The sequence below is a fragment of the Natrix helvetica genome (genome assembly GCF_964273705.1).
Source record: "Natrix helvetica genome assembly, chromosome: 1".
Lineage (NCBI taxonomy): Eukaryota > Metazoa > Chordata > Lepidosauria > Squamata > Natricidae > Natrix > Natrix helvetica.
Window position 1 is genome coordinate 67,860,616 of NC_138548.1, and position 26,361 is coordinate 67,886,976.

The 26,361-nt window shown below is 42.3% G+C and overlaps 1 protein-coding gene across 1 annotated transcript in view; it reads left to right on the top strand.

The window, feature by feature from the left end:
- SPRED1 (sprouty related EVH1 domain containing 1) overlaps positions 1-26,054 on the top strand; it is a 99,111-nt gene extending 73,057 nt beyond the window's left edge. Inside the window, exons 3-6 of the mRNA XM_081937310.1 lie at positions 7,627-7,795; positions 8,524-8,573; positions 19,351-19,509; positions 23,524-26,054. Of these exons, the coding sequence (XP_081793436.1) occupies positions 7,627-7,795; positions 8,524-8,573; positions 19,351-19,509; positions 23,524-24,183 (1,038 nt within the window). The 3' untranslated portion in view covers positions 24,184-26,054. The remainder of the gene's footprint in view (positions 1-7,626; positions 7,796-8,523; positions 8,574-19,350; positions 19,510-23,523) is intronic.
- Positions 26,055-26,361: the final 307 nt, after the last annotated feature.

A 26,361-nucleotide genomic window follows, 5' to 3' on the forward strand; every position in this document is an offset into this window, starting at 1 on the left:
AATTAACCCATTGCTTGGACTCTCCCGCGGTGCACAGAAAAGGACCCTTCAGGTAAGCCAATGGTCATTCTCCTATATTTCCACAGTGACTAGCCGAAAATCATCAAGTAGACTTTTGTTGCTAAGAGTAGACTACAATCTGGTTCTTTCTGATCCTGGTTCTTAACCACTGTAATATAGTTGGTCTTAGTTACTGATGTCCTAGTCACATCCAAATTAGGTTTGGACAGCTGGGAAGAATGTTTTTGGAAGATAGGTTTGTTCGTTCATTCAATTTAGACACCACCCAACTCCAGACTGAATCTGGGTGCCTCACAGTACAGGACAATGTAGCAATAACAAACTACATAAAAGTAAACAAATGGCAGATCCAATCAATACATAAAACATATAATTTTTCCAGGGCGCTGCTCTGGAGAGTCCAAAGAAGGGTTAAACACAGCCAATCTGCCCAGAACTGAATTGAAAACTTTAAGCCACGCCTCTGGTGCTGACTCTCCTCAGATTTTTTCAATTCAGCTAGCCCAGTAGACGCGCTTTAAGATTTTCTCCAGTTCTAAGATTGATTCCTTGGACTCTCCAGAGGAAGAATAATTTTTTAAAACAGTATATTTAAGGATTTTTAGAGCAGGCTGGTGAGTTTAAATTTAAGGTTTTTTTTTTCCCCTTTTTAATTGGGTTTTTCTCACCCTTTCGGCTCTCCTGGAGTCCGGGGCTTTGCTCTGGCTCCTAGAAGCCGCAGGCAGCTGTTGGGGGAAGCGCGTGGGTCGGAGTGCCGACGCCAGCGCTGTTGGGGCACCCCTACTGGGGGCCGATTCCCGCTGGAAGCCCTCCGTTGCAATTTGTGCTTCTAGCAAGTCAAATTGCTGCGTGGGCTTCCAGGGCAGCCATTTTGGCTTCTTCCCTCCTTAAATTTGGCGCGCAAAGCTCCGGTGAGTTCCGGCCACCATTTTGGATTGCGCAATCTTCCGGCTTTACTTTTAAAAGTTTTTTGCCGCAGCTGCCTGGTGCCTGGCTCTTTGCAGGAGCCGCATGGAGTCAGACTTGCCCGGTGTGACCGGCGACCTGGGCCCCAATCCAAGCAAGTGATAGCGGCGTGGGATCGTGGCCTGCTGGGTCGCCTCCTTTACTCTCCTGCAGGCGCTGGGAGCGAATTCTGCTCACGCCTAAGAAATTCCAAGCTACTTCAGGCCTTGCAGTTTCTCTGTCTCCTCAGGAGCATCGTGCTGCGGTGGGCTTTCTGGAGGTGGTGAGTGGTGGTTTTCCCATCCCCCTACTGTCCCAACCAGTGATTGTTACCATGGCAGATCAGGCCCCTGAGACTTCTGAGGGTGTCTCTTCCAGAGCCCCTGTAAGACAGGCCGGGAAAGCTACCAGGGAGGCCATTAGAGGGAGTAAGCCTTACTCCAGGCATGGCCCCAAGCAGGGCTCAGGCCTAGACAAAGATGCATTAAGGCGACAGAAGGCCTTAGAAAAACAGGTTTCCAAAGCCCAACAGCAGGCCCAATCTTCCCTTTCGGTGTCTCCTGGGGAGCCCTCCAGGGAAATTCCTCCAGCCCAGGGAGGCCCCATTTCTGATAGTGAAGAAGAAGGGGATTCCTTGGCCATGGCAACTTCTCCAGGCCATTCCATGGCTGATCAGGCTGATCTCTTTGCCTGTCCCTCTGATATGGAGGAGGGACCAGCTCCAATGGGGCCCTTAGCCCCTCAACAGCCGATCCCCGGGCCCACTCAAAGGGTCGCCCCATTGAGGACCAAGGGCCTAACCTATCCACTGAAATGCAGGAAATAATTAACAGGGCCATTTCCCAGGGCATTGAGGCAGGCATGCGAAAAGGTGGCAAGCGCACTCGCAAGACCCACCATTTGCAACCCCAGGAGGATTCCAGAGAGATGACTCCTAGCCTTCCACCTCCGTCCCTGCATTCTTCAGTGGCCTCCGATGAGTCAGACTGGGAGGAAGAAGAGGAATTTCTTCCTAGGCAGGAAGCTGAATTCTCTGGGGATGAGGCAAGCCCCGCCAAAAAGCCGGCCTTTTCAGGCTTATTTAATTTGGATAATTTCAAAACCATTTTAGATAAGGCTAAGATCTCAACTCACATGGGGTCCACCCCCCCCCCAACTCAGGTGGTTGTAGACCCTGATGATCTATCTGGGGATCACTTTGAGGAACCCATTTCGGTCCAGGAAATAGTTCCTGTACCCAAGATGTTCCTCAATTTAGTTCAAAGACAGTGGGCTCAGCCAGCTACCATGGCTACCCCCAGCAGCCATGACAAGAAGCTATATACGGTGGATGCCAGCCTGGAGGAGCTGCTCAAGCTCCCTCCTATCGATCCCCCTGTAGCGGCTCTTACCTCCTCTTCTGTGCTCCCTCCTGACCTGTTGGAAGGGCTCAAGGCTGAGGACAAGAGAACCGAAACTGCTTGTCACAAGACCCATCAGGCAGCTGCATGGGCCATTAAGTCCTCCGCTTCAGCCTCCTTTTTCTCCAGGGCGGCTCTCCTGTGGCTGAGGCAGTTGTTGAGGAAGATACCTGCCAAGGACGTTAAAGTCAGGCAGGATATCAATAAAATCATGGCAGCCACAGAGTACACTGCTGATGCCACTCTGAATGCTGCTAAGTTTGCCTCGCGTGCCCTAGCTTCTAATGTTACTTCCAGACGCCTCCTGTGGCTTAGGCACTGGAATGTGGATATGCGCTCCAAATGGAAGCTTGTTACTGCCCCCTTTAAAGGGGACAAGCTGTTTGGTGAGGTCCTTGATCCAGTCCTTGTGGAAAACAAGGACAGAAAGAAAGTGATGCCATCAGTCACCAAAAAGCCTGATCGTAAAGGTCCTGGCTCTTACAGGAGGCAGGCCTTTCGGAACAATGAGCCCTCCACCAGCTCCGCCCCCTATCATCGGGCGTATCTCCAGCAGGGTGAGCGGTCTCAGGACCGTCAGTCCTTTCGAGACAGAGGTCGCCAGCAGCCCTTCTCCAAGCGGCCATTTCGGGGGGGCTCCAGCTCCCGACCCTTTAGGAGGTATAAATGACCATCACAGATCAGCTCCCATAGGAGGGCGGTTGCAGTTGTTCCACGCCAAATGGGAGCAGACCACGTCGGACCAGTGGGTTCTTCAAACGGTCCGCATGGGTCTCACTTTAGAATTCTGGTCCCCCCCCTCCCCGCCACTTCATCCGGTGTCCAGTTCCCTCAGGGTTAGTCAAAAGATCCCTCATGGAACAGGAGATAAGGCACCTCAAGGAGATCAGGGCCATAGAACCTGTCCCAGCAGGCCAGGAAGGAAGAGGGTTTTTCTCCATCCTGTTTCTGGTCCCCAAAAACTCAGGAGGGTGGAGGGGGATATTAGATCTAAAGAGGTTCAATCACCACGTGACATATCGCGGGTTCAAGATGCAGTCCCTCCAGTCCATCTTGGGGTGCATCAGGCCAGGCGATATACTAACGTCCATAGACCTCAAAGAGGCCTACCTCCACATCCCTATCCGCAAAGCCCACCGCAAGTTCCTGAGGTTCTCTACGCGGGCCTCCATTACCAGTACCGGGCAATGCCATTCGGCCTGTCATCGGTGCCCAGGACATTCACAAAGGTTCTCGCAGCCGTGGCGGCTTTTCTACGGTCACGTCCGGTCAGACTCCACTGTTACCTAGACGATGTTCTCATTCTGTCCTCATCGCATCAACAAGCTGTCAGCGACCTAGAACACACCATGCAGGCGCTCCGGGACCACGGGTTCACCATCAACCTGGAAAAAAGTCATCTCGTTCCCACGACCAGACTGAAGCATCTAGGGGCCGTTATCGACACCACCTCGTGCACGGTATCCCTGTCCCCGGAAGGGTGGCCAGCCTTCGGGAGATGGTCGTTCAGGTGCAGCAGTCACGTCTAGTCAAGGTGGTTTAGCTCTCACAGCTCCTCGGCAAGATGATCTCATGCCTGTCAATCGTGCCTTGGGCGAGACTTCACTCCCGTCCCCTTCAGTGGCTCCTGCTTCCATATCAAAGAACAAACGAAAGCAGCTCAACAAGACTGATTCCAGTTCCAGCAGAGGTACGTCGCTCTCTAAAGTGGTGGTTGTCTCCGGCCCTGTTAAAGGGGTCGCCATTCAAGGAGCCAGTCAGGCTCACCATCACAACGGATGCCAGCCTGTTCGGTTGGGGGGCCCACTGCCACAACCAGCTCACACAGGGCAGGTGGTCCCCTTCCGAAGCCGCTCACAGCATCAACTGGCTGGAGCTGAGGGCAGTCAGGCTTGCGCTGAAGCGCTTCCAGAGCACCGTTCAGGGCCACCACGTGCGCATCATGACAGACAATGTCGCCACCAAGGCGCACATCAATCGACAGGGGGGAACGCGCTCCAGATCCCTGATGAAGGAGGCGGAGCTCTTGGGTCGATGGGCGGAGAGGTATCTCCTTTCTCTTCAGGCGGAGCACATCTTGGGCACGAGCAACACCCAGGCGGACTGGCTGAGCAGATCCACAGTTGACCACTCGGAGTGGCGTCTACATCCGCTGCTGTTCCAGCAACTGTCGCAGAGGTTCGGCCTCCCGCTGGTGGACCTGTTCGCCACCGCGGCCAACGCGCATCTTCCGCGGTTCTTCACAAGGTTCCACGACCCGAGGGCGGAAGGAGTCAACGCGCTGCACGGCCCGTGGCCGAAAGGTCTGCTTTACGCTTTTCCCCCGCTACCTCTTCTTCCCAGCGTCATCAGGAAGATCCTAGCAGAGGAGGCGAAGGTGCTGCTGGTAGCACCGTACTGGCCCAGGAGAACCTGGTTTGCAGACTTGGTGAGTCTTTCGATCACACCACTGTGGCGGATTCCTCCACAGGACATCTCTCTCAGCCAGGGGGCCCTTCAACATCCAGAACCCCAGTGGCTGCAGCTGGCCGTCTGGCACTTGAGAGGGATCTCCTAAGCAGAGGCAAGTTGTCAGACAAGGTGATTGGCACCATCCAAGTGTCATGACGGCAGTCCACGACGCGCATCTACGACGCCACTTGGAAATCCTTCGCCAGCTGGTGCACGGCTCATGGTACGTCTGCGCCCCTTGCTTCGGTTCCTGTCATCTTGGACTTCCTGCAGGAAGGTTTGGACAAGGGCCTGGCACCTAACACCCTGAGGCGCCAGGCGGCAGCCCTGTCAACCATCCTCTCAGTTGAGGGCTACGCATCTCTTGGCCGGAATCCGACCATCCGCAGTTTCCTCAGGGGAGCGACCAACCTGAGACCCCCAGTGGTCCACAGATACCCATCTTGGGATCTCAATGTAGTGTTGCGGTCCCTCATCGGGCCCCCGTTTGAGCCCATTAAGACGGCCAGTCTCAGACACCTCACATTCAAGACGTTTTTTCTGGTCGCTATCACGTCTGCTCGTCGCATATCGGAACTGGCTGCCTTGTCAGTCAGAGAGGACTTGTGTCTCATTCGTAACGACAGAGTAATCCTGAGGCTGGACCCTTCCTTCATTCCGAAGGTCAATTCCTGGTTTCATCGGGCGCAGGAGGTGGTCCTTCCGGATTTTTGTCCGCATCCTCAGCACCCGAGGGAAAAGCGCTGGCACATGCTGGATGTGCGCAGGACTATTCGCAGATACATCAAGCGCACGGCCAGTTTTCGGAAATCCGAATCTCTATTCGTCTCCTTTCAACCAGCTTCTCAAGGCAAGAAGGTCTCTTCATCTACCATCGGCGGATGGCTGCGAGCCTGCATTGCGCTTGCCCACGTTTTACAGTCCGTTCCTGTGCCTCGCAATATCACAGCACATTCGACTAGAAGCACCGCCACCACAGCTGCCTGGTCTACAGAGGCACCGATTGAAGAGATCTGCAGGGCGGCCACCTGGACTTCTCTGTCTCCATTTGTCCGAAATTACAAACTGGACAGTTTTGCATCGGCAGAAGGGGCCTTTGGGAGGCGTGTTCTTCAGGGCATCCATACCAGCGGAGCGACCCTGATGGCTGAGCCTTCCCGCCCTAGTGACAGTTAGCTTGGGCATGTCCCTTCTTTGGACTCTCCAGAGCAGCGCCCTGGAAAATGACCATTGTCTTACCTGAAGGGTCCTTTTCAGGGCGCTGCAACGGAGAGTCCACCCCGCCCTGGGGTCTATTCTCCGCTGGTGTTTGTGAAGTCACAGCGTTGTTTGTTGTTTCTGTTATTGTTGTTGGACTATTTTTGACTTGTTCCATATTAGACTTCCAGTTGAAGTTTCAGCGCGCAACTGTTCCACGTCTTCATTGAATAAATCTGAGGAGAGTCAGCACCAGAGGCGTGGCTTAAAGTTTTCAATTCAGTTCTGGGCAGATTGGCTGTGTTTAACCCTTCTTTGGACTCTCCGTTGCAGCGCCCTGAAAAGGACCCTTCAGGTAAGACAATGGTCAATCCCTAGCAATGGCTTCAAACCACCTTAGCCAAAAGCCTAGGAGAGGAACCAGGTCTTTAAGGATCTGCAGGACGCCATTCAGATGGGAGCCACCCACATATCATTTAGGAATTTCATTCCAAAAGGCAGGTGCCACAAAAACAAGCTTAATCGGTTGCCTAGAACCAGTTTGGCCTAGTGGTTAGGGCACCAGGCTAGAAAGAGGGAAACTGTGAATTCTAGTCCTACCTGAGCCATGAAAGCCAGCTGACTTTGGGCCAGCCTCCTTCTGGAGGAAGGTGTGTTTGAGATGTTCACTGCCTTAAGTTATTTGTAAAAGTAATAAAGATAAAGGTTCCCCTCGCACATATGTGCTAGTCATTCCTGACTATGGGGCGGTGCTCATCTTCGTTTCAAAGCCGAAGAGCCAGCGCTGCCCATGGTCATGTGGCCGGCATGACTAAACACCAAGGCTAACGGAACGCTGTTACCTTCCCACCAAAGGTGGTCCCTATTTTTCTACTTGCATTTTTACATGCTTTCGAACTGCTAGGTTGGAAGAAGCTGGGACAAGTAATGGGAGCTTACTCTGTTACGCGGCGGTAGGGATTCGAACAGCTGAATTGCTGACCTTTCTGATCGACAAGCTCAGCATCTTAGCCACTGAGTCCCTTTTTAAAAAAAAGCAGTATACAAATAAATACACAAATAATATTCTTGAGTCAAACTGGCAACCAATGCAGCTTGTAAAGCAGGTATATCAAACGGTCATATCAAGGAATCTATTCCAATATTGTATTACTTGTGAAAGATGTCACTTTCAAATCCTGTTTACTTGTTTACTTACATACCTGAATAGTCCATAATCAGTTCACTTTACAGACTGTTGCACTTGTGTTCAGGTATAGCCAAACTTGCTGGAAGGGGCGAAAAACCAGGGGTATCTTGATGATGGTTCCCATTTATAAAGCTTCCTTTTTCTTTGTGTAAATGTTTCTGTTTCTGCTTTTGATTTCACATTAATTAAATTTTGGGATATGTAGAATACGTTGTTAAACTGATAGGCGTTCAGGGCTAGCTTTTAGAGCTTTGTGATTAAATTTACATTCTATACATTAGTAATTAAAATCTTTTATGCTATGACTTTTTTCCCTTTTTGTTTTCTGTGAAAAGCTTTGATTTTTTGAACAAAAATTGTTTAAATACACAAACACACAAAGGTCCTGTATAGTAACCTCTTCTTTTAACGGTTTATTTTCAGGTGGTTTTGGAGTGTACATTAAAGAAGGAGCTTATTTACAATAAGGTTACGCCAACTTTTCACCACTGGAAGATTGATGAAAAAAAATTTGGCCTCACATTTCAAAGTCCCGCTGATGCAAGAGCATTCGATAGAGGAATTCGTAGGGCTGTTGAAGATATATCTCAAGGTATGCATTATTCAGGCATTGTTTTGTTTGAAAAGCTTACACCTCCCTTTTTTTTCTTTTTAGTTCATTTCATCTGCTCTCACCAACCCACTTACTGCCAGTTTTAAAGAACTTACTGCCAGTTTTAAAGAATGAAAGCCAAAATGTAGCACTGAAATATATGTGCACATATGCAGAAAGAAAACTTGTCTTGAGTCTTGAAGGGAAAAAAAAAACCAGTATGTTTAACAATAATAAAATCCAGATCTTATTTGGAGGGGGGGGGGGAACCTTTGCAAATTTCTGTAGTTACCAAAGCTTTACTTTACTTCAAAAAATACTTAGTTCTCACCGGCCCCTTCTACAGAATGGAGCAATGTCCATATACTGCATGTGAGCCAGTTTGTAAACATACCATGGCATCTGATGTGCTTTGGTCTTGTTTCAAACTTTGTAATATGTTTACTGTCCCTTGGCCTCAAAGACCAGGACAGCTGGGAACAGAGCAATCACCATTCAAAATCAGTGCATTAAAATAGATCTATTCCTGTTTTCTAGCGGGAAAGCGATATGGAAACAAAATACACCACTGTCTAAAGTGTTTCCTCACAGAACGTGTTTTATTACATCCTGTATTAAGATGATATAAATATTGTTCTTTATAAAATCGTTGCGCTATGCTTAGTGAGAAACCCTGGAAAACAAATAAAAGTGAGTTAAAATTTTATGTTTGTGCCTTTCACCCATAGGTTGTTTGACCTCACATGATGAAATCGAAGTGCCTGCAGATGGCTTTCCAGTAAGTGTTTTCCAGTTCATTATGTTAATTGTGTTGGCTGAAATTACAATAACTCTTAATGTAAAAGACATGCTTGCATTCATTTTTATCCGTGGGTAGCTAGTTTTGGGAGAGTCTTGCCTTGAGACAAGGCTGGTGGACATCTCTGGGACTACACAACTATTACCTGTCCCAAGGAAAGCTGCTAATGAATCAGCATGGTTTTGCAGACACACGGGTGACAGGCTCTACAAGCTAATTATTAACTTTTCTAATCCCTGAAAAGAAATGATTCATTGACAGAAAAAGATGCTGAAACTGGGATAGTAGCAACATATGGTTATAGATGTGGGAGGAATACAGGATTTAACAAGGCAAGATTGTCAGATGTTGTGTTTTCAGTATTAAGGTTTGGCCCCAAAGCAGCAGTGTTTTTTTTGCTTCAAAAATGTCTGCTTGGTGCCCTCCTATCAGAGCGGATTGCTGTCAGTCAGGAATGTACAGAAACAACATTGCAAAAGCTGGGCTTGGTTCAGTCTAAGCTTCCTAGCGCACTTGTTTCGAATGCAGGTAGTCCTCAACCTACAACCACAATTGAGCCCAGAATTTATGTTGATAAGTGAGAAATTTGTTAAGTGAGTTTTTCCCCCCATTTTACAACTATTCTTGCCACATTTGTTAAGTGAATCACTGCAGTTGTTAAATTAGTAACACAGATGTTAAGTAAATCTGGCTTCCCCATTGACTCTACTTGTCAGGCAGTCACAAAACATGATTGTCATAAATATGAACCAGTCATCAAGCATCCGACTGTAATTCATCAGACCGTAGGGATGCTGCAATCATCCTAAGTGTGAAAAATGGTCATAAGTCACTTTTTTCAGGGCCATTGTAACTTTGAACAGTCACTAAATAAACTGTTGTAAGTCGAGGACTACCTGTATTCAGAAAAGGTTTTTTTTTTTTAATTTCACGCATACCATTAACTAGCGTCCCACGTTCACTCTGAAATGGTACTGCCAATAGTCAGGATTATCTAAGAACAAAAGCAATCTGGAACTCTTTCTTTTTAAACTTGCCAGAATTTGATTAAAAATTGGGGATGTACAGGAATAAAGTTTATGGATTTCATTAAGGAAAACAACCATCCTTCCAAACACCATAGAGAGAATCTGACTGTGAAACATGGGTTGGAAAAGATCTATAATTTAAACCCTGGGGCAGTGACCCATATGAAGACTGCAGTGGGCAAATCTTTGTGGATACAACTTCATTGTTTCCTTCTGTAAAGAAAATAATCCAGCTGAGTTATGTCTGTGTAGCCTTCTGTTGAGCAAACCAATTCCTGAGAAAGCATTTAACATTTTTGGAGAGAGAAGATTTACTGCTGACACCTGCTACCACAAAAGGGCTGTCTCTTCTTACTACTCTTATTGTATGAACTAACACTCTCTTTATGTCCTTACCACTCTGGGCAATGCAAGATTTCTCCCAAGATCCTGAACCACTGTGGATCGCCTGTAGCTCTCTTTGTTTTTGGTATTGCTTTCTTTCCTCAATAAGCAAATGAACCTTGCAACATGTTTGTGTTTTTGAAAGCAAGTTGCATATATCCACAGAGAATTGCTTCTGCCATCCTTTTTAAAATTTCTAGCATGTTAATACATCCACAAATGTTTGCATGTTTTTTTTCTAAACAAGTAGGCATCCTTCAAAACCTGGCTACTCACAGCCACCATTTTTACTATTCAAAAAGTGAATGTGGACTATCTGTAGCATTCTTCCATTTGCATTATTGGCTGAAACCCATAATTAATAGCTAATCATCTAGTAGAATAGAATAGAATAACAGAGTTGGAAGGTACCTTGGAGGTCTTCTGGTCCAACCTCCTGTCTAGTAAAGCACCTGGTATTCCCAGGCGGTCTCCCATCCAAGTACTAACCAGCCTAACCCTGCTTAGCTTCTGAGTTCAGACGGGATCGGGCGCTTTCAGGGTAGTATGGCATATCTACAAATCTTATAAATAAAATAATACTAGTGCTTACCAGTACTTGTTTCTCCATTTTTTAGAATAAATTGGTAAGACATGGAGCCTGACTTGTGTCAAGAGAGTTTTCCTTGTTTAGCTACAGATACAACATTTCCTTACCCAAACTAGTCATTCTGGTTTGGAATACAGTATATAAATCACAAGGCAAAAAGAAAAACACACACACACACAACAAAGGAGATCATTTTCTTTTAATAAATATCCTGAATTTTTATCTGTTTTCCTGTTTGCATATATGGTATCAAGAGGGGGGGGAACCCTCAAATAGTGAATCTTTGATGAAAGTACCTTCTTCCAAAAAGCAACAAACAACTAATGTTAAATAAGCAAAAAATTGGCAGAGTTATTAGAACAAAGACAAAGCCAGTAACTTAGAACACATTTTCATAGAAAGCTTGGTAACAAACTGAGGCTTATTTCAAAATTTGAAACTTTCTTAGTGGTGATATCTGGAAAGAAAATACACGTTTCAGGCAAGTGAAGAAGTGTTTTAAATCGAGGTTTTCAAAGTAGTCTGTCCAGCATGGATGATTTTACAGTTCATCGAATATAATCTATTTGTTGTTAGTTGTGAAGTTGTGTCCGACCCATTGCAACCCAATGGACAACATTCCTCCAGGCCTTCCTGTCCTCTTATCATCCTCAGGACTCTATTTAAGCTCACACCTACTGCTTCGGTGAATCCATCCAGCCACCTCCTTCTCTGTCGTCCCTTTCTTCTTTTGCACTCAATCTTTCCCAGCATGAGGCTCTTCTCCAGTTGGTCCTTACTTCTCATTAGGTGGCCAAACTATTTGAGTTTCATCTTCAGGATCTGGCTTTCTAAAGAGCAGTCAGGGTTGATCTCCTCTAGGACTGACTGGTTTGATCGCCAGTCAGTCCTAGAGGAATAAAGCTATAGAGGTCAAATTATCTGAAAAGGAAAAGAAGTCTTGGGCTGAGTATCTGGCTTTCCACAGTTTTCACTTGAATCCACGCTTTCAGGGTTATTGGATTCATTGATTTCTCATTAGTTCTAAAACAGACATCTAAATATGGATTAGACTATTGAACTAACCTCAAAGGGTGAGAGTGTGTGTGTGTGTTCATAGTTCACCAATAGATCACATGTATTTGCAGGGCAAACCTTTATAAAGAAGCAATCACATTAACTTCCTGGTAAGATAACTTACGACTGCAATTTTCATTGCCTTGGCTCAAGAGCAGACAGTCGGAGGTCACAACCATTTTGTGCCTTCCAGATATTCTGCTGAAATTCAGGAATGAAATATTGATAGTTATAATTTGTCCCCACTGGCCGGGGGGAGGGGTTGTTCTAAAAAAATAAGGAGGAAAAATGTATTTTAAAGCTCTGGGAAGCTGTTAAGACAGCAAGTCATACCTTAATTGCCTCAAAATTATTGGGTGATTACTTCCTTGTGGTGGGGGAAATGAGGGGGGAAATCTGTAGGCTTCTTTGAAGCTTAATTCTTAACATCTCCAGTGTAAGTTGTGCCAAATATTTTGGACCACCCATTTAAGTTATATCATACCTTTATTGTTCATGCTTTCTGCAGCCTTCAGAGATTAAGAAAGTTGTTTTCTACTGTGCTTTATATATAAAGAGAAGTGCAAACTTGAAATATAATTGCTTGTCTAGATTTTGAAGAGTAGAGTACCCTTATGTCTTTTCTTTGGGTATGTATGTCAAGTAGTGTCAATAGCATAGCATGACTTATTTGTTATCTGAAAATCAATTACCTTGTACCAGTATTAAAATAAAATATACATATTTTGGTCACCATATGCAGATACTAAAATGTAAAGGAAATATAATGCAGCAATCTTTTGAGAGACTTCTCAAAGAAATTGGAATTATAATAAAAGAATGTACACAGAACAAAACCACAAAAGAAAATAATATTTAAAATGAGCACGTTGCATAGTAGTATGAATACTTCCAGTCACTAAGTTACAATTGTGTTGATAAAGCATTGTATTAAAAAGAAACATTGAGTTGGATGGAAGCACTAATGTAATTGATCAAGCTGGTTTTAATTTAATAATGTTGAAGCATTTGTTTTAGAAAGGAAGCTTGAGTCTTGAAATAGACAACATTAATTTGGAAGTTATTATGAGTACAGAAGAAGGACCAGGAAGTTGCACAGGAAGAACTGGAACCGGAGTAATAGAAATGGAATGAAATGAAATCCTGCCAAGTAGAAGGCTATGAACTTGGAATGATAAGAGACATTTTTGTTTTTGGCTGAGAATTCAGCTGGAAGTAACTAAATAAAGAACCAGGAATCTTAGTTTATTATAAAATGACTGAGCTGTTGATGTAACGTGTATCTGGAAAACCAAAATCAGTTTTGGATTGGTTACAGGTAGTTCTTGACTTACAACCACAATTGAGCTCAAAATTTCTGTTTTTAAGTGAGACATTTGTTAAGTGAATTTGCCCCATTTTATGACCTGTCTTGCCACAGTTGTTAAGTGAATAACTGCAGTTGTTACATTACTAACACAGTTATTAAGTGAACCTGACTTGGCCGTTGACTTTGCTTGTCAGAAGATCGCAAATGGTGATCACATGACTCCAGGGCACTACAACGGTCATAAATATGAGTCAGATGCCAAAGAATTTAAATTTTGATCATGTGACCATGGGGATGCCACAAAGGTCGTAAGTGTGAAAAATAATCATAAGTCACATTTTTCAGTACTGTGGTAATTTTGAATGCTCACTAAATGAATTGTTGTAAATCGAGCACTAGCTATTTAAAAATATCCCGGTAATACAGTTAAAACGTGACTATTACTGTCAGATAGTCCAATTTTGAATGCTTATATATTGTTGAGGGATAAAACGGTTAAATTAGAAAAAGATATTAAGAAAAAAAGTGTAGGGTTAATAAATAATAAATTGTACACTATTTTTGATAATCCCTGTTGAATTTTCAACCTGCCTCAAACAATAATCAAACAATCTTCATGGTGTAAAAATTGCCTCCTGCTCACAAAGCCAAGAGAAATGTAGGTTTCCTGATTTTGTAAGGCCTCTGTAAACTACTTCTGGCAAGTCACACATGCAAGAACAGAAGTTCCCAAAGGAGCACATTGCTAAAGAAATGATGTTCCAATAGATAGGATCTTCAGGGCTAATAAAATTAAAAGCAGATCCTCTCTCAGTGGAGAATTTAGAAAAGCATTTCTTCTTTGTTTCTTTACATTCTCTGTTTCAAACATCTGCAGCTAGCAGCCGTACATGTGACACTTGAAACCCACTTAAAAACATGTCGCTAAAATCTGCTGAGTGGTTTAAGGTTGGAAGGAGTGCTTTCTTCCATTTGAATCCGGTATCTGAAAGCCTCAACATGTGATTTCTTAAAAGTGCATCAGTATAAGGATACTGTGTAGGATTTTACTCTGAAGTCATTTTAAATATATAGTTTGATTAAACTGATTTTCAGTCAAAAGTAGAAGGATTGATCTAGCATTTTTAATCTCTTTATGCAATAAATAGAGGTGATTTAGTGAAGCTTTTCATAAGGCTTCCTATAAATTAAGAGCCGTAACATAAAAGAAAAAAAATTCTCCTTAACTACTTGGTTGCATCTTCATGAATCCTACCATCCATGTTTTTGGGAAGAAAGATGTGAGGATTTGTGTAAATTCAGTTTGTGATCTATCAAACTTGGGAAACAGTGTCTTTCTATAACTACAGTAAAGGGGTGCTGCTAAAGGCATATTCCCAGGAGGGGCAAACCTGTTCTCTGAACATCTGGATAAGGGAGTTACTTATGAACCCTGTCATAAAATGCTGGCCAACTGTTGTGAAATAAAGGCTGTTTTCATGTGTGACTTTTAGTGGTTGGGACAGGAGAATTTCTATTTTCAGCTTTCTTTCTGAGTATGCCAGAAAACAGCAAGACATCGTACTCTGCTTGTTCTCCTAAGGAATTGGCTTAATCTTCTTAAGCATCTGAAGTGAGTGCTCTCTTACAGTATTACTGTTGAATTGAGATGTAACTTATTGCATAAAAATAGAATTGGCCATGTTTGTAAAGAGATTCTCACTGATTTGATCAGTAACAGAGACCTTAGGTCATGCTCTGAATATCCTTACATGCAGGGTGGGCTTCAAAAATTTTAGCAATGGGTTTTCTGTCTGGTTGCTTGGTGGGCATGGTCCAGTGGTGGGTTCCGGATCCCATTCCAACCGGTACAGTTGGAACGGGCCCGGCGGCGTCCACATGAATGTGCGCAGCGCACGCGCGCATGTGTCATACCTGCCAGCGACTTCTCCCCAAGCTTCCGCGATGCACCAACTGCTCGGTGGAGTGTCACACAGGTGATGTGCGTGGAGGCGCTAAAGGCTTTAAAGGTGATCCGGGCAGACTCTGCTATGCCCTTACTGGGGTGTACCGCCTGCAACCCACCACTGGCGTGGTGTAATTGGCCTCCTGCATCACAGTGGGGGAGTGTTTTTGCCCTCCCCGGGCTCCAGAGGAACTTCCAGGAAGCACATTTTTCGCCTTCCCTGGGCTCCAAAGTCTTTTCTTGAGCCTCCTGGAGGGTGAAAACAGCCTCCCCTGAGCTCTGGAGGTTTCCTGGAGGCCGGAATGAGGCACATTTATAGCCTTCCGGATCCTCCAGGAAGCCCGTTTTTCGTCCTCCCCAGGCCTCTGCAGGGGCCCTGCACTTACCTGGCATCCAAAATGGGCCGTGTAGAGACTCCTAGGATGGGTGGGGTGGGCGGGGCCAGACAGCAGTGGGATTTTTGGGGTTCGCTGAACCACACAAAATCTTCACCCGGGCGAACCTGGAGCAGCCCACCCCTGCTTACATGACAGTAAACCCACATTGTGAAAGAAGTCCATTGAAATAAAGTAGACAAAAGATGGCAGTTTTGATAATGTGCTTGCACTTGGATCCTGAAAAACAGAAACTGGTGTTATTGGTGGTTCCCTCATGCTTTTAGCAGATGCTTTATGTGGGAAACATTCTGTTTTAAATGGCTACATAAAATATTTCATAGACCATAGCCTGCTTCTGAAGCTATTCAGGAATTTCGGCAAGAAGAATGCAACTAATTGGAAGAGAATCCGTTGTTGGTATTGAAAGCAATTGCTGCTGTCTGTGAAATCACAAAGCGGGGATGATTTCAAATTTGATGTTCGTGTTCTTAATCTTTTTTAAATGTATTCTAAAGAAAAGGGGGCTGATGAATAAAATGCTTTTGGGAAATGTGGAAAATCCTATAAAAGGTAAACAAGTACAGCGTTGGTATCCCTTATTTTCATTTCACTTCTTAAATTACTTTCTTAACATGATTTGCAGGAGAGCACAATGTTCTCTCCTCGGAGCTTCATCCTGGGAAAAGTGTGGAGAGGAGGTTTGAAGAAGAGCAAATCCCAATCTGTTTTTTATTTTATCTGCAGCTGTCTTCCAGCTTTGAGTTCTGCTGGACTGCTACAGCTGGAATCATTTTATTACTCCTTTATCCAGCATCCTTTTGCTTGTGCACACAGAAATGTTTTAATAGCCTTGGAAAAAAGTCAAAGTATGTCTTAGCAACCATAGAACAGTAATTTTTATGCCAGCAGCTGAGCGCAAACCAGGTTTACACTGCGCATTTAAAATTGGTATAACTTCCTTTACAGGTGATAATGGATAGTTTATACCAGTGCTGCAGTTGAAGGATATTGAATATAGGTGTGTAATTGCTTTGCCAGTAGAAAAGAATCAGACATTTGTATATCTGTGTTTGTGTACAGTGAGATAGAGACAATAATGAAAAATAATGCAGTGACCTTTTTTGTGTAATTTTACTATAAAAATGTTTGTTTTGGCTTATTTTTCACTATAATAACAACTTGTGTTGGGCCTCTTGTTGGAATTATGTTTCCTGATTAATTTTTTGTTCTGTTACTGTTTTATTAACTTTATTTTATTTTTTTAGGAATGAACCCATGCAAATTCATAGTAGTCTAAAATGGAGAGTAAATAAATTGCTTTACATTACTGTAGCTCTTCCTGATGCTTAAAACCATATAACCACTGTTGTCAAAGTGCAGGCTAATTATACTGCACATTCTCAGGATTGCAGGAATGCCCTACGGGGAGAGGGGGCGGTCTATAAATTAAATAAACTATAACTATAAACTATAAACTACATTGGCCAATGCTTATAAACTGGATCTGTCCAATTTAATGTGCAGACAGTGCTCAACCTGGTTACAGAGCCGGGGTGGCGCAGTGGTTAGAATGTAGTACTGCAGCTAATTCTGCTGACTGCCAGCTGCCTGCAATTTGGCAGTTTGAATCTCACCAGGCTCAAGGTTGACTCAGCCTTCTATCCTTTCAAGGTGGGTAAAATGAGGATCCCGATTGTTAGGGGCAATAGGCTGACTCTGTACACCGTCTAGAGAGGGCTGTAAAGCACTGTGAAGTGGTATAATGTCTTAAGTGCTATTGCTACATTCAGGAGGCTGCTTGTAAGTCCGTTTTGTTTGCAAGTCCAAACAAACATGCCTACGTGGCATCCTGTAAACTAACCATCCAGGACCTTCTAGGTTGGAGTTGCAGACAGGTTTGTTTGTAATGTCTGTGTATGCTGCTGAATTGAGCACAACTACTGCCTATATAGTAATAAGATCCTAAATGCAGCTAGATTTCCTTCAACGGGACATTATCACAAACAGGACTGTGTCTTAGCCTCACTTGTATTGAATTTTTAATCAACAATGTTTTGACCTTGAAGATTTTTTTTTTATTAAAGCAATTGCATTTTGATAGAAAGCTGTCTGCCTTTGTCTATGCCAATTTTGATCTTAATGGATCTGATAGAGTAGCCTTCAACAGCTGCATTCTGGGAGAACAGAACTTTTGAAAAAAATCATTTTCATACAGATGGAGCAGCGTTCCCCACCTTGAATATTTATTTCCTGGTGGCAGCTATTTTTCAGTTCTGCACAGCTTTACTTCAGTGGCAATTGCAAATGAAGTGTCCTTTGGGCATACACACACTCAGAGCATAGGGAAAGGGTTCCTGTACAGCTTTGATCAATGCACCTCCAAATGGATTGCACAGCTCTACAAAATAGCCCGTCTCATGGTGGAATTGATAGATACGTAATTTATGTGGCTAACTTCTCTGTTAACAGCATGAACGTTGCTATAGAGACATTTTGATATTGATGAAACAGGTGACATTCATATCACTAGCTCTGGTATAAAATGTAGACTTGGTACCCATGTATTCCTGAACAGAGTTTGTCTGAAATGTCTCAGAAATTCATCGTACATCTAGGGAAGAATCTTTAGGCTATGTATAAAGCTCTTTGAAATAATTTGGTTTTTGGTAATTAAGGCTTACAGGGTTTTCCTACCTATGGCCTCCTAGAAATCCTTTTTTATGTTTCTTGGTCTCAGCTTGGTAGCAGTTATTGACATTTTCCTTGGAAAAATTGAGTTCATGCCTATCACAAGACTTCTGTTTTCTGAATGGAACTTCCTTTGCCTATTTTTTTTCTCAAAATTCTGGCATCCTCAAAATCTATTCTGAAAGTTCACATGCATTTTGGGGTAAATTTTGGGGGGAATGTGAGAAAACTGCTCCCTCCCCCATTTTAAATGAATGAGCTTTTCTTTCTTTTTGTGAAGCGTTAATTGGAAACTATGTTCCTCTGCTTTTCATCTGACAAAATAAGATATCCATGATCTGTGTGATTTTTTTCCCTTCTTTTGTTTTGTAAAAAAAACATTTTATGCTCTGTGATATTCAAGAGATGATTTGAACTGGCTCTTTACCTTAAATTACATTTAACATTTTTACTGAAAAGGTTGGGTTCAGTTCTGTAATATGGATGTTGGACAACTGTAAATTGATCAAAGTATTAGCTTCTATTGAATTACTAGAGTTTTTTCAGAACTTAGAAAGGACATATTGTTTTGAAGCCTATTGGCCAAACAATAAATACTTTACCCAGATTATTATAATAACTGAAAATGTGGAAGTGCTGGCAATAAGTGCTTATATTCTTTTAAGATGGACTTTGTCAGGTGATGTCTTATATATTAAGACACGATCAAGGCATTTATCTGAGTTAAAGTAGTCATAATGGAAATGTTTCTTCTACTTATAGTAATGTCTAGATCTCTACTCTCTGATCTGCAGGATTGAGACTTTTTAACTACATCATTCTACTCCATTACTGGCTACTTGAACAAGGGGAATTCTTGATTGATATCCTTGATTATCAAGCAAATCACTCATAATGCTAATCAGGGCTTGGGAAAATGATTAATACTCATTCAGTTCTAGCGCAGTTTTCTATGTGGCAAATATAAGAACAATTATATGGCCGTATACCCATATTGTGTGGCTCTGATATATTTAGATCTTAATGGTTGTTTCCTTTCTTGCACCTCTGATAAAGTATGTCCACTGAGCAAGTACCTTTAAGGAGTGATATCCTCAAATTAATCTGTCTTCTTCTTTCACTTCCTCTTTCACTGCTTTGGGTGACAAAGGATTTCCAGTGTATTCATTATTATTTTATTTTGATGCTGCATAATGCTACCTCCATTTATTTAAAATAGTATGTATGGTGCATTTTAATTATGTATGAAATGGGTACTTTGAGAGTCATATGCAACTTACTAGCTGAAGTTCTAAACAACATTGCAGTGGATTTAATTTATATATATAAAGGGAAGGGAAAAAAACAACCCTATGTATTTTAATATATAATCTTTTCCAGGCAATTCCAGAAAATATGTCAAGTTTGCTAATGAAAGATCCAATTTTTCAACATGACTCTCTAGCAAGCAATGATCCTCACAAAACCTTATGTATAAGACCTTCGGTCTTTGAAGATTTGAACACCAGGAGATTGTACTTCCACAACCAGCCAAACCAGGTAATCCATAAAAAGCAACTTGTATATTGAATATGTCAAGAGATACCTCTGAAGTGCTACCAGAATTTTGTCTAGCAATATCACTGCTCCAGTTCAGACGTATGGAACAAAGGATTCCCTGCAATGATGTGAAATGTCACAAAAGAGACTGGAAGTTTCTGCTTTCAAACAAATCATAATTCTTGCTATGATTTGGTCATAATGAGTAACTGTTGCTTGTTTAACAGCAGAAGCAGGGGCTTTGAACTCACTTCTCTGGTTTGCATAATTAATTGATACATTGGAGATTCCTCTACCCACGTTCTATGACAGATATCCATTGTTTTTCCCTCACCTTTTCCCCCCCTCAGCTGTGGGGGTGCAATGACTCAGTGGTTAAAGATGCTGAGCTTGTTAGCCGGAAAGTGGACAACCCAGTTCAAGAAATGACAGGGAGAGCTCCCTTTATTTGCCCCAGCTCCTCTCCACCTAAACAATTAGACAGCATGCAAATGCGAGTAGATAGTTAGGTACCACTTAGGTGGGACGGTAACTGTTTTGTGTACCTCGGCATGTAAATCATGCTGGCCCCATGACCATGGAAGTGTCTTCAGGCAATACTGGCTACGTCAGCTAAGAAATGGAGATGAGCACTGCCCCCTAGAGTCAGACTTGACTGGAAAGAGGAAACCTTCATGTTTACCTTTATCTTACTGTGAACTAGCCTGTCATCTCATCAATGTCATGATCAGCAATCATTTAGAGTTACTAACAAGCCATGAAATTCATGATGTTTATGGAAACTTTGATTTTAGGCTGAGAGAACTGAAATGCTTAATTTTAAGACTTGATGAAATAAGTCTTTAAAGATAAGTACAGTATATATTTCTATAGTGGTGCTGTGTTTTATTTCTTTTGCATCTGCTTGTGCCGAATCATGGTGGAAGTATCTCACACATTACTTTTTCTTATTGAATTTTTTTAAATCTAGGCAAGCTATGTTCTTGGGTGAAGATCATACTTCCATAAATATTTGAACAAATACCTAGTGTGCTTGTCCAAACTTATGCTGGCTATATGATTGTGAACAGCATTGTAAGTCAGTTTCCATCCATGAATCAAACAATCCTTTTGGTACCATGCACACTGATTTTCCATAGTAATGTCTGAACTACTCTGCAGTTAAAATTCAGAACTATCTGTAACAAAACTTTTGATTTGCATGCGCTGCTTGAATTGAGAATGAAACTTGAATTAGATTCCAAAGCGTGCCATATTTAGCTTGCTCATTATGTAGAGAGTTTGAACCATTTGGCAAGATTGATTTTCATTAGTTTGAGCCAAGTAAGTCATAGTGAATCTCAAATATTCCAACATAAGGTTGCTCTGCCCTATAATGGAGCGTCTTGTCTTTGCCTTTGGCAGGGATGGGAGACGGCTATTTGCTTTTTAATCTTTGCTTATAAACTAAAACGTTATAACAAACTTTACTTAGTGAACGATGCTTCTGTCATCACCAGCCAATACTTTAGAAGGCTATGGAAAAGTTATTTCTATTTCGGTTTTGTGGATTTCCATTAGATGCCAGCAAAGTGAACAACTTCTTTGGTCCTGGCTAAAGTTCCTACCACAAGTGTTAATGTATTTATTAAGCAAGTACTTCAAGTAATCAAGGGATTATTTTTTTTCCTTCTAAAAGCATTTTGAAATAATTCAGGCCTGAGCTCCAAGGTTACTTTTACTTCTGCACTTCTACCAAACCTTAACCTCTGCAACATGATTTAAAGTTCACGTTCACAAGGAACATTCAAGGCCTAGCTCAACATGAATCACTTAAGACCAAATTATTTCAACCTTCCTAATTTAGCAGTGGATGTTTGCTACAAATATTGGCAGAGATCAAACTGGGGGGTGGGGGGTGGAGCCTTCTGAATCCTCTCGTGTTTGAGAGGATTTCATGCTTCAAAATTAGATGGTTTCTTTTACTGGATTTGTTTTTACTGACAGTTTTTATCCTTCAGATATTGAGCTTACACACAACCAATTGGGGGCAGAGGGAGGAAATACCAATATGCAGCTTCCACTCACAAAAAATTCTGCCTTTATTATCATCAAATTCTGCTGATGATATGTACATTTAATTTGACTATTAATTGACTGATTGTTGTTGCCAGCAGGAAGGAGTATTGCTTTTTATTATTTTTTAGGATAGGTGTTGCTCATTGAGAGTTTATATGGGCAGCTACATAAATTTTCTTAAATAAATAAATGCTCTGTGTACACACGGTTACTGAATTTTCATTTTTTTTCTCTAACTACATTTTGTTTACCGTTATTTATTGAACAGATTTCCTGTTCAAAATAATATAGCAGAAAAAGCAGTTAATATCGTCAAAACAGTAGTTAAAATAATTATTGAACATAATAATAAAATAATAATTAGAATGCAGAGCCGTATTTAAGAAGCAAGCAAGAAACCATGTGGGGGTGGGAGGAGTAGAAGGTCATTCCAGGATTATCACAGCAACAATTGCTCAATACTCAACTTGATGACTTTCACAGATGGATTGGAAAGTAGGACTTTGAGTGTTGTATATAAGCTTACCTTCAGATTTTCAATACCAATATGATGGATTGGCTGCAGATATGAATCAGTTGTCTATATAACTACAACAGAAATACGTACTCCCAAATACAGACAAAGTTGATATTTGTGCACTTTTTTAAAGGATAGCCTCATATACAGTGCATTACTGTAATTCAGCTGGGATGTAACCAGAATTTGTGCCCCAGTGCAATTAAATTCATTAAATAAGACTACATTTGGCAAGGAGTCCAAGCTGATAAATGGCATTGATGATGCTTCCTCTTCCAACAAAAAGAGCAAAGTCCAGGAACACTTGCCAGTTGCATATTTGGGCTTTCAAAGGAAATGCAAATTCATCAGGTATAAATGTAAATTACTATCTGCAGAGATCCTGGCTTGATTAAGCTTCAGATTATTCTTTCTTAGATTCCTATTTCCAGATACTCACTGTGGGAGTTAAATAATGTTAGAACTGGATATCATCTACAGCTTGATGTGATCCCAGTCTAATTTTTAGATGCCTTCAAGGGATTCATATGACCATTAAAAAACGTTGTGCTTTGGAATCAGTGGCGTAGCGTGGGGGGTGCAGGGGGGGCCGGCCGCACCGGGCGCAACATCTGGGGGGGCGCCCTGACTCGCCCTGCGCCGCCCTTTGCCGGACTGTGGCCGTCTCTTTCCTCCCGAGGAGGAGCTCGAAGGGCAGCGGGAAAAGGCTCGACTGAAGGGAAGCAGGTGCCGCGGGGGTGGGAGGCGCACCGGGGGCTTCGGGAAGGCGCCGGCTTCCCGGGGCGCTCCAGGCGGAGCCGAAGGAGAGCGGCGCTGCGCTCCGTCTGCCCGCCGCTGCAACGCCACCGCGTCCTCCCGCTCCGCCTGGAGCGCCCCGGGAAGCCGGCGCCTTCCCGAAGCCCCCGGTGCGCCTCCCACCCCCGCGGCACCTGCTTCCCTTCAGTCGAGCCTTTTCCCGCTGCCCTTCGAGCTCCTCCTCGGGAGGAAGGCAGGAGGCCAGCATGGAGAGCCTCACTTGACTGATGCCGACCCAGGGGCAGCTGCAGTCGGGCCGCCCTCGCTTTAGGGGGCGCAAATTACTTGCCTTGCCCCGGGTGCTGACAACCCACGCTACGCCACTGTTTGGAATAATCAACTTCTTGTTATTTTGTAATATTTAAACATGTCCTTTACTTCAAAATGTTCTGTGTGTGAGAGAATGTGAACTTAATAATATTAGGATTATCAGTACTTGGTTATTTAGACTGTTGAAAAAAAATATTAAATATGGCAGATATGTTCAATAAATTGAGCTGTTTAAGAAAAATGATTCTCTTTAGACATAAGATGTCATGACTTAATACTTTGCTTGTTTGAAGTAATGCACTCTGTCATCAGTATGGTTATATGTAATATTAAAGGGACCCTTTTTCCATTCTGTGTCTTCTCCTCTTTTGTAGATATCCCAGAAGCCAGTCAGGAGTGTCACTTTTCAGGATGAAGAAGAAATTGTTCGGATAAACCCTCGTGATATTCTAATCCGTCGCTATGCAGACTATCGGCATCCTGATATGTGGAAAAATGACTTGGATAGGGATGAAATAGATTCCTCGCTGCACTGCCCTAAAGCAGGCCATAAAAAATCGGACTATTTCTACCCATCTGGAGATGGGCCTAAACTGAATTCCCTAAAAGATTCTAAGAGTTCTGTGGTACTCAAAACGCAGCCTCCTTCTATCAAATTGAAAAAATCCAAAAAAAGGAAAGAGGATGGTGAGCGCTCTCGATGCATATACTGTCAAGAGAGGTTTAACCGTGAAGAGAATGGCCGAGGCAAATGCCAAGATGCTCCAGACCCGATTAGAAGATGCATATACCAAGTTAGTTGCATGCTTTGTGCCGAGAGCATGCTCTACCACTGCATGTCAGACTCCGAAGGGGACTTCTCTGACCCTTGCTCCTGCGACACGAGTGACGACAAGTTTTGCCTACGATGGCTCGCCCTCGTCACTCTGTCGTTCATTGCGCCATGTATGTGCTGCTACCTCCCGCTAAGAGCGTGCCACCACTGTGGCGAAATCTGTGGATGCTGTGGAGGAAAACATAAAGCTGCAAGTTGAAGCAGCCCAGTGCAAAAATGGGCTGACAAGTCTTTATTGCTGGGAAGTATCCAATTCATGGAAGCACTTGGCATGCAGAAGGGAAAACCCACCCTATAGGAAAGGCCTCTTATGGAAGAGATGTCAGAACTGTGGCATTTGATCAATGCAAGCCATGCCTAATCTACTCTTTAAGTGCATAGGACAAGTGGTGAAGGAGTTCTTGCAACCTGAAAGCCTTTCCTTCCGATTGGTCTTTGAAAGAAGTATAAACTCCATACTTCAGCACTCTGTACATGTTGTGCATTTGGTGATGGGGAGGGAACACTCTTTGAAATAATCAATTTGGCAGAAAACTTAACTACACCTCCACTAGGGAAAGCTGATTGAAAACTAAAGGAAGTTAATGTCTTGGCAAATATGAAAAATTAAATTGATTTTAAGTGCAACTAAATTACTTATAAATAGTTTTGGGAAACAGTTTTATGTACAAATAACAAATGTTTATATTTAACAAAATATACGGTACAAATTGTTAAATCTTTCTTCCACTTTCCAGTTCAGCAGTTATGGACCTTGTTTTCCAGGCACATTCCGTGATAGTATTTATCAGTTTTAAATACTTAGTATTTTTATTCAAATAGAGAAATCAATATTTTCAGTCTTATTTCCCTTCAACTACATTTTTGTATTAATTTTCTTCTGTACATTCTGGTAATCTGAAAGCCTTTAAATATTAATTATTGTAGTCTTGAATGACCAATGTTTTGTTAAGCACAGATATAATTGTCTAATGCTCTTATGAGAACATAACATTTATTTTTATATATAAATAACTCTAATTTCAATGTAATGGCAAGATTTTACTCCTCCCTTTCTCGCAGCCAGCAGATTTTCTTTTAGGATTTCTTCCTAAAAATTTTGATGACAGATGTTTGGGAAGAGAAAATTACCACTTCAAAATTGTTTAAAATATATGCTTATAACTTCATTTCAACTTGGTGCCAGTTATTTCTTTATATGTTTCCATTATTTTACTTTTATTTGATCTACCACAAGTTAAACTTATGCTGTATGACAAACTGTAGTCCAGGTAGGAAAAAAACAAGTTAATTTCTTGTTGAATGAAAATGGATTTTATTTTGTCTTTGAGTTGTAGCATATTAATGAATATATTTAACTTAACATTTGGCTATGTGTTCTAAACGCCATTTCTGGTAATTCCTAAATGTTATCCATCATATGGCATAATAACATAATTAAGCATAGAGGATTTTTATTAATAAAAGTTTAAAGCAGTGGAGCAGTCATTCATTCAAAAAGGTTAAAGGGTGTGGAGAAGGGAGTAAAATATGTCTTTAATATGTTTTTGGATTAAAATTAAAATTTCACAATTTTTAATATCTGTCTTTCTTCAGAAAAATAAACATTTTTTTCCCCTTTGGATCATGTTCCATCATACAGTTCCACCTCCACTATACAACCTACATTTCCCAGAGCCCAGACACCAAAACCAAACAATTGTATATAAGACTGTTTGTAAAATATCTTTTTAAAGGGGCATTTATATTTTATACAACAGCTTGAACAGACAACATTATGTACCTAGATCATCTTGAAGTATTATTTCACATTGAAAAGAAGAGAAATATATTGATAAGTATTGAAGTTAAGAGCTTCTTTCTAGTTTTGTACTTTTATCTAGAATAAATAACCGAAGTCAGCAAATGTGGTTCTTTAGCAGCAGTTGCCTTTCCTGCATTTTATATCCTTAAAAACTGCTGCATAGGATGTCTTTCATGCTTCGTGTAGTCATTTAGTCAGCTAACTTGGTTGCCTAGGCAGAATGTTCATTTTTTTCCCCCAAACAGAGAAAAAGGGAGAGAGAGGGGGGGGGGGAAATCTGTACTTTTTATTTCATTAATGGCATGAGAACCACATGAATTGTGAATAGCAATGATGAAACATTCTGTTTTTTATGGAAGTGGGGCATAGCAACAAATAGCCATAAAAAGGTACTTGCTGGCTGACCAAGAAAGTGCTTTGGACCTCTGCATGTATATTTGCACACATACATATTTAGATATTTTAAGATACAGCGAGTCTGTCTGATGAGCACTAATCAATATAATGCATCGGTTCCTGTAGTGTTTTTCGCATGGAATTCTATATGCTTTAATCCTCTTTCTGAATACGTGC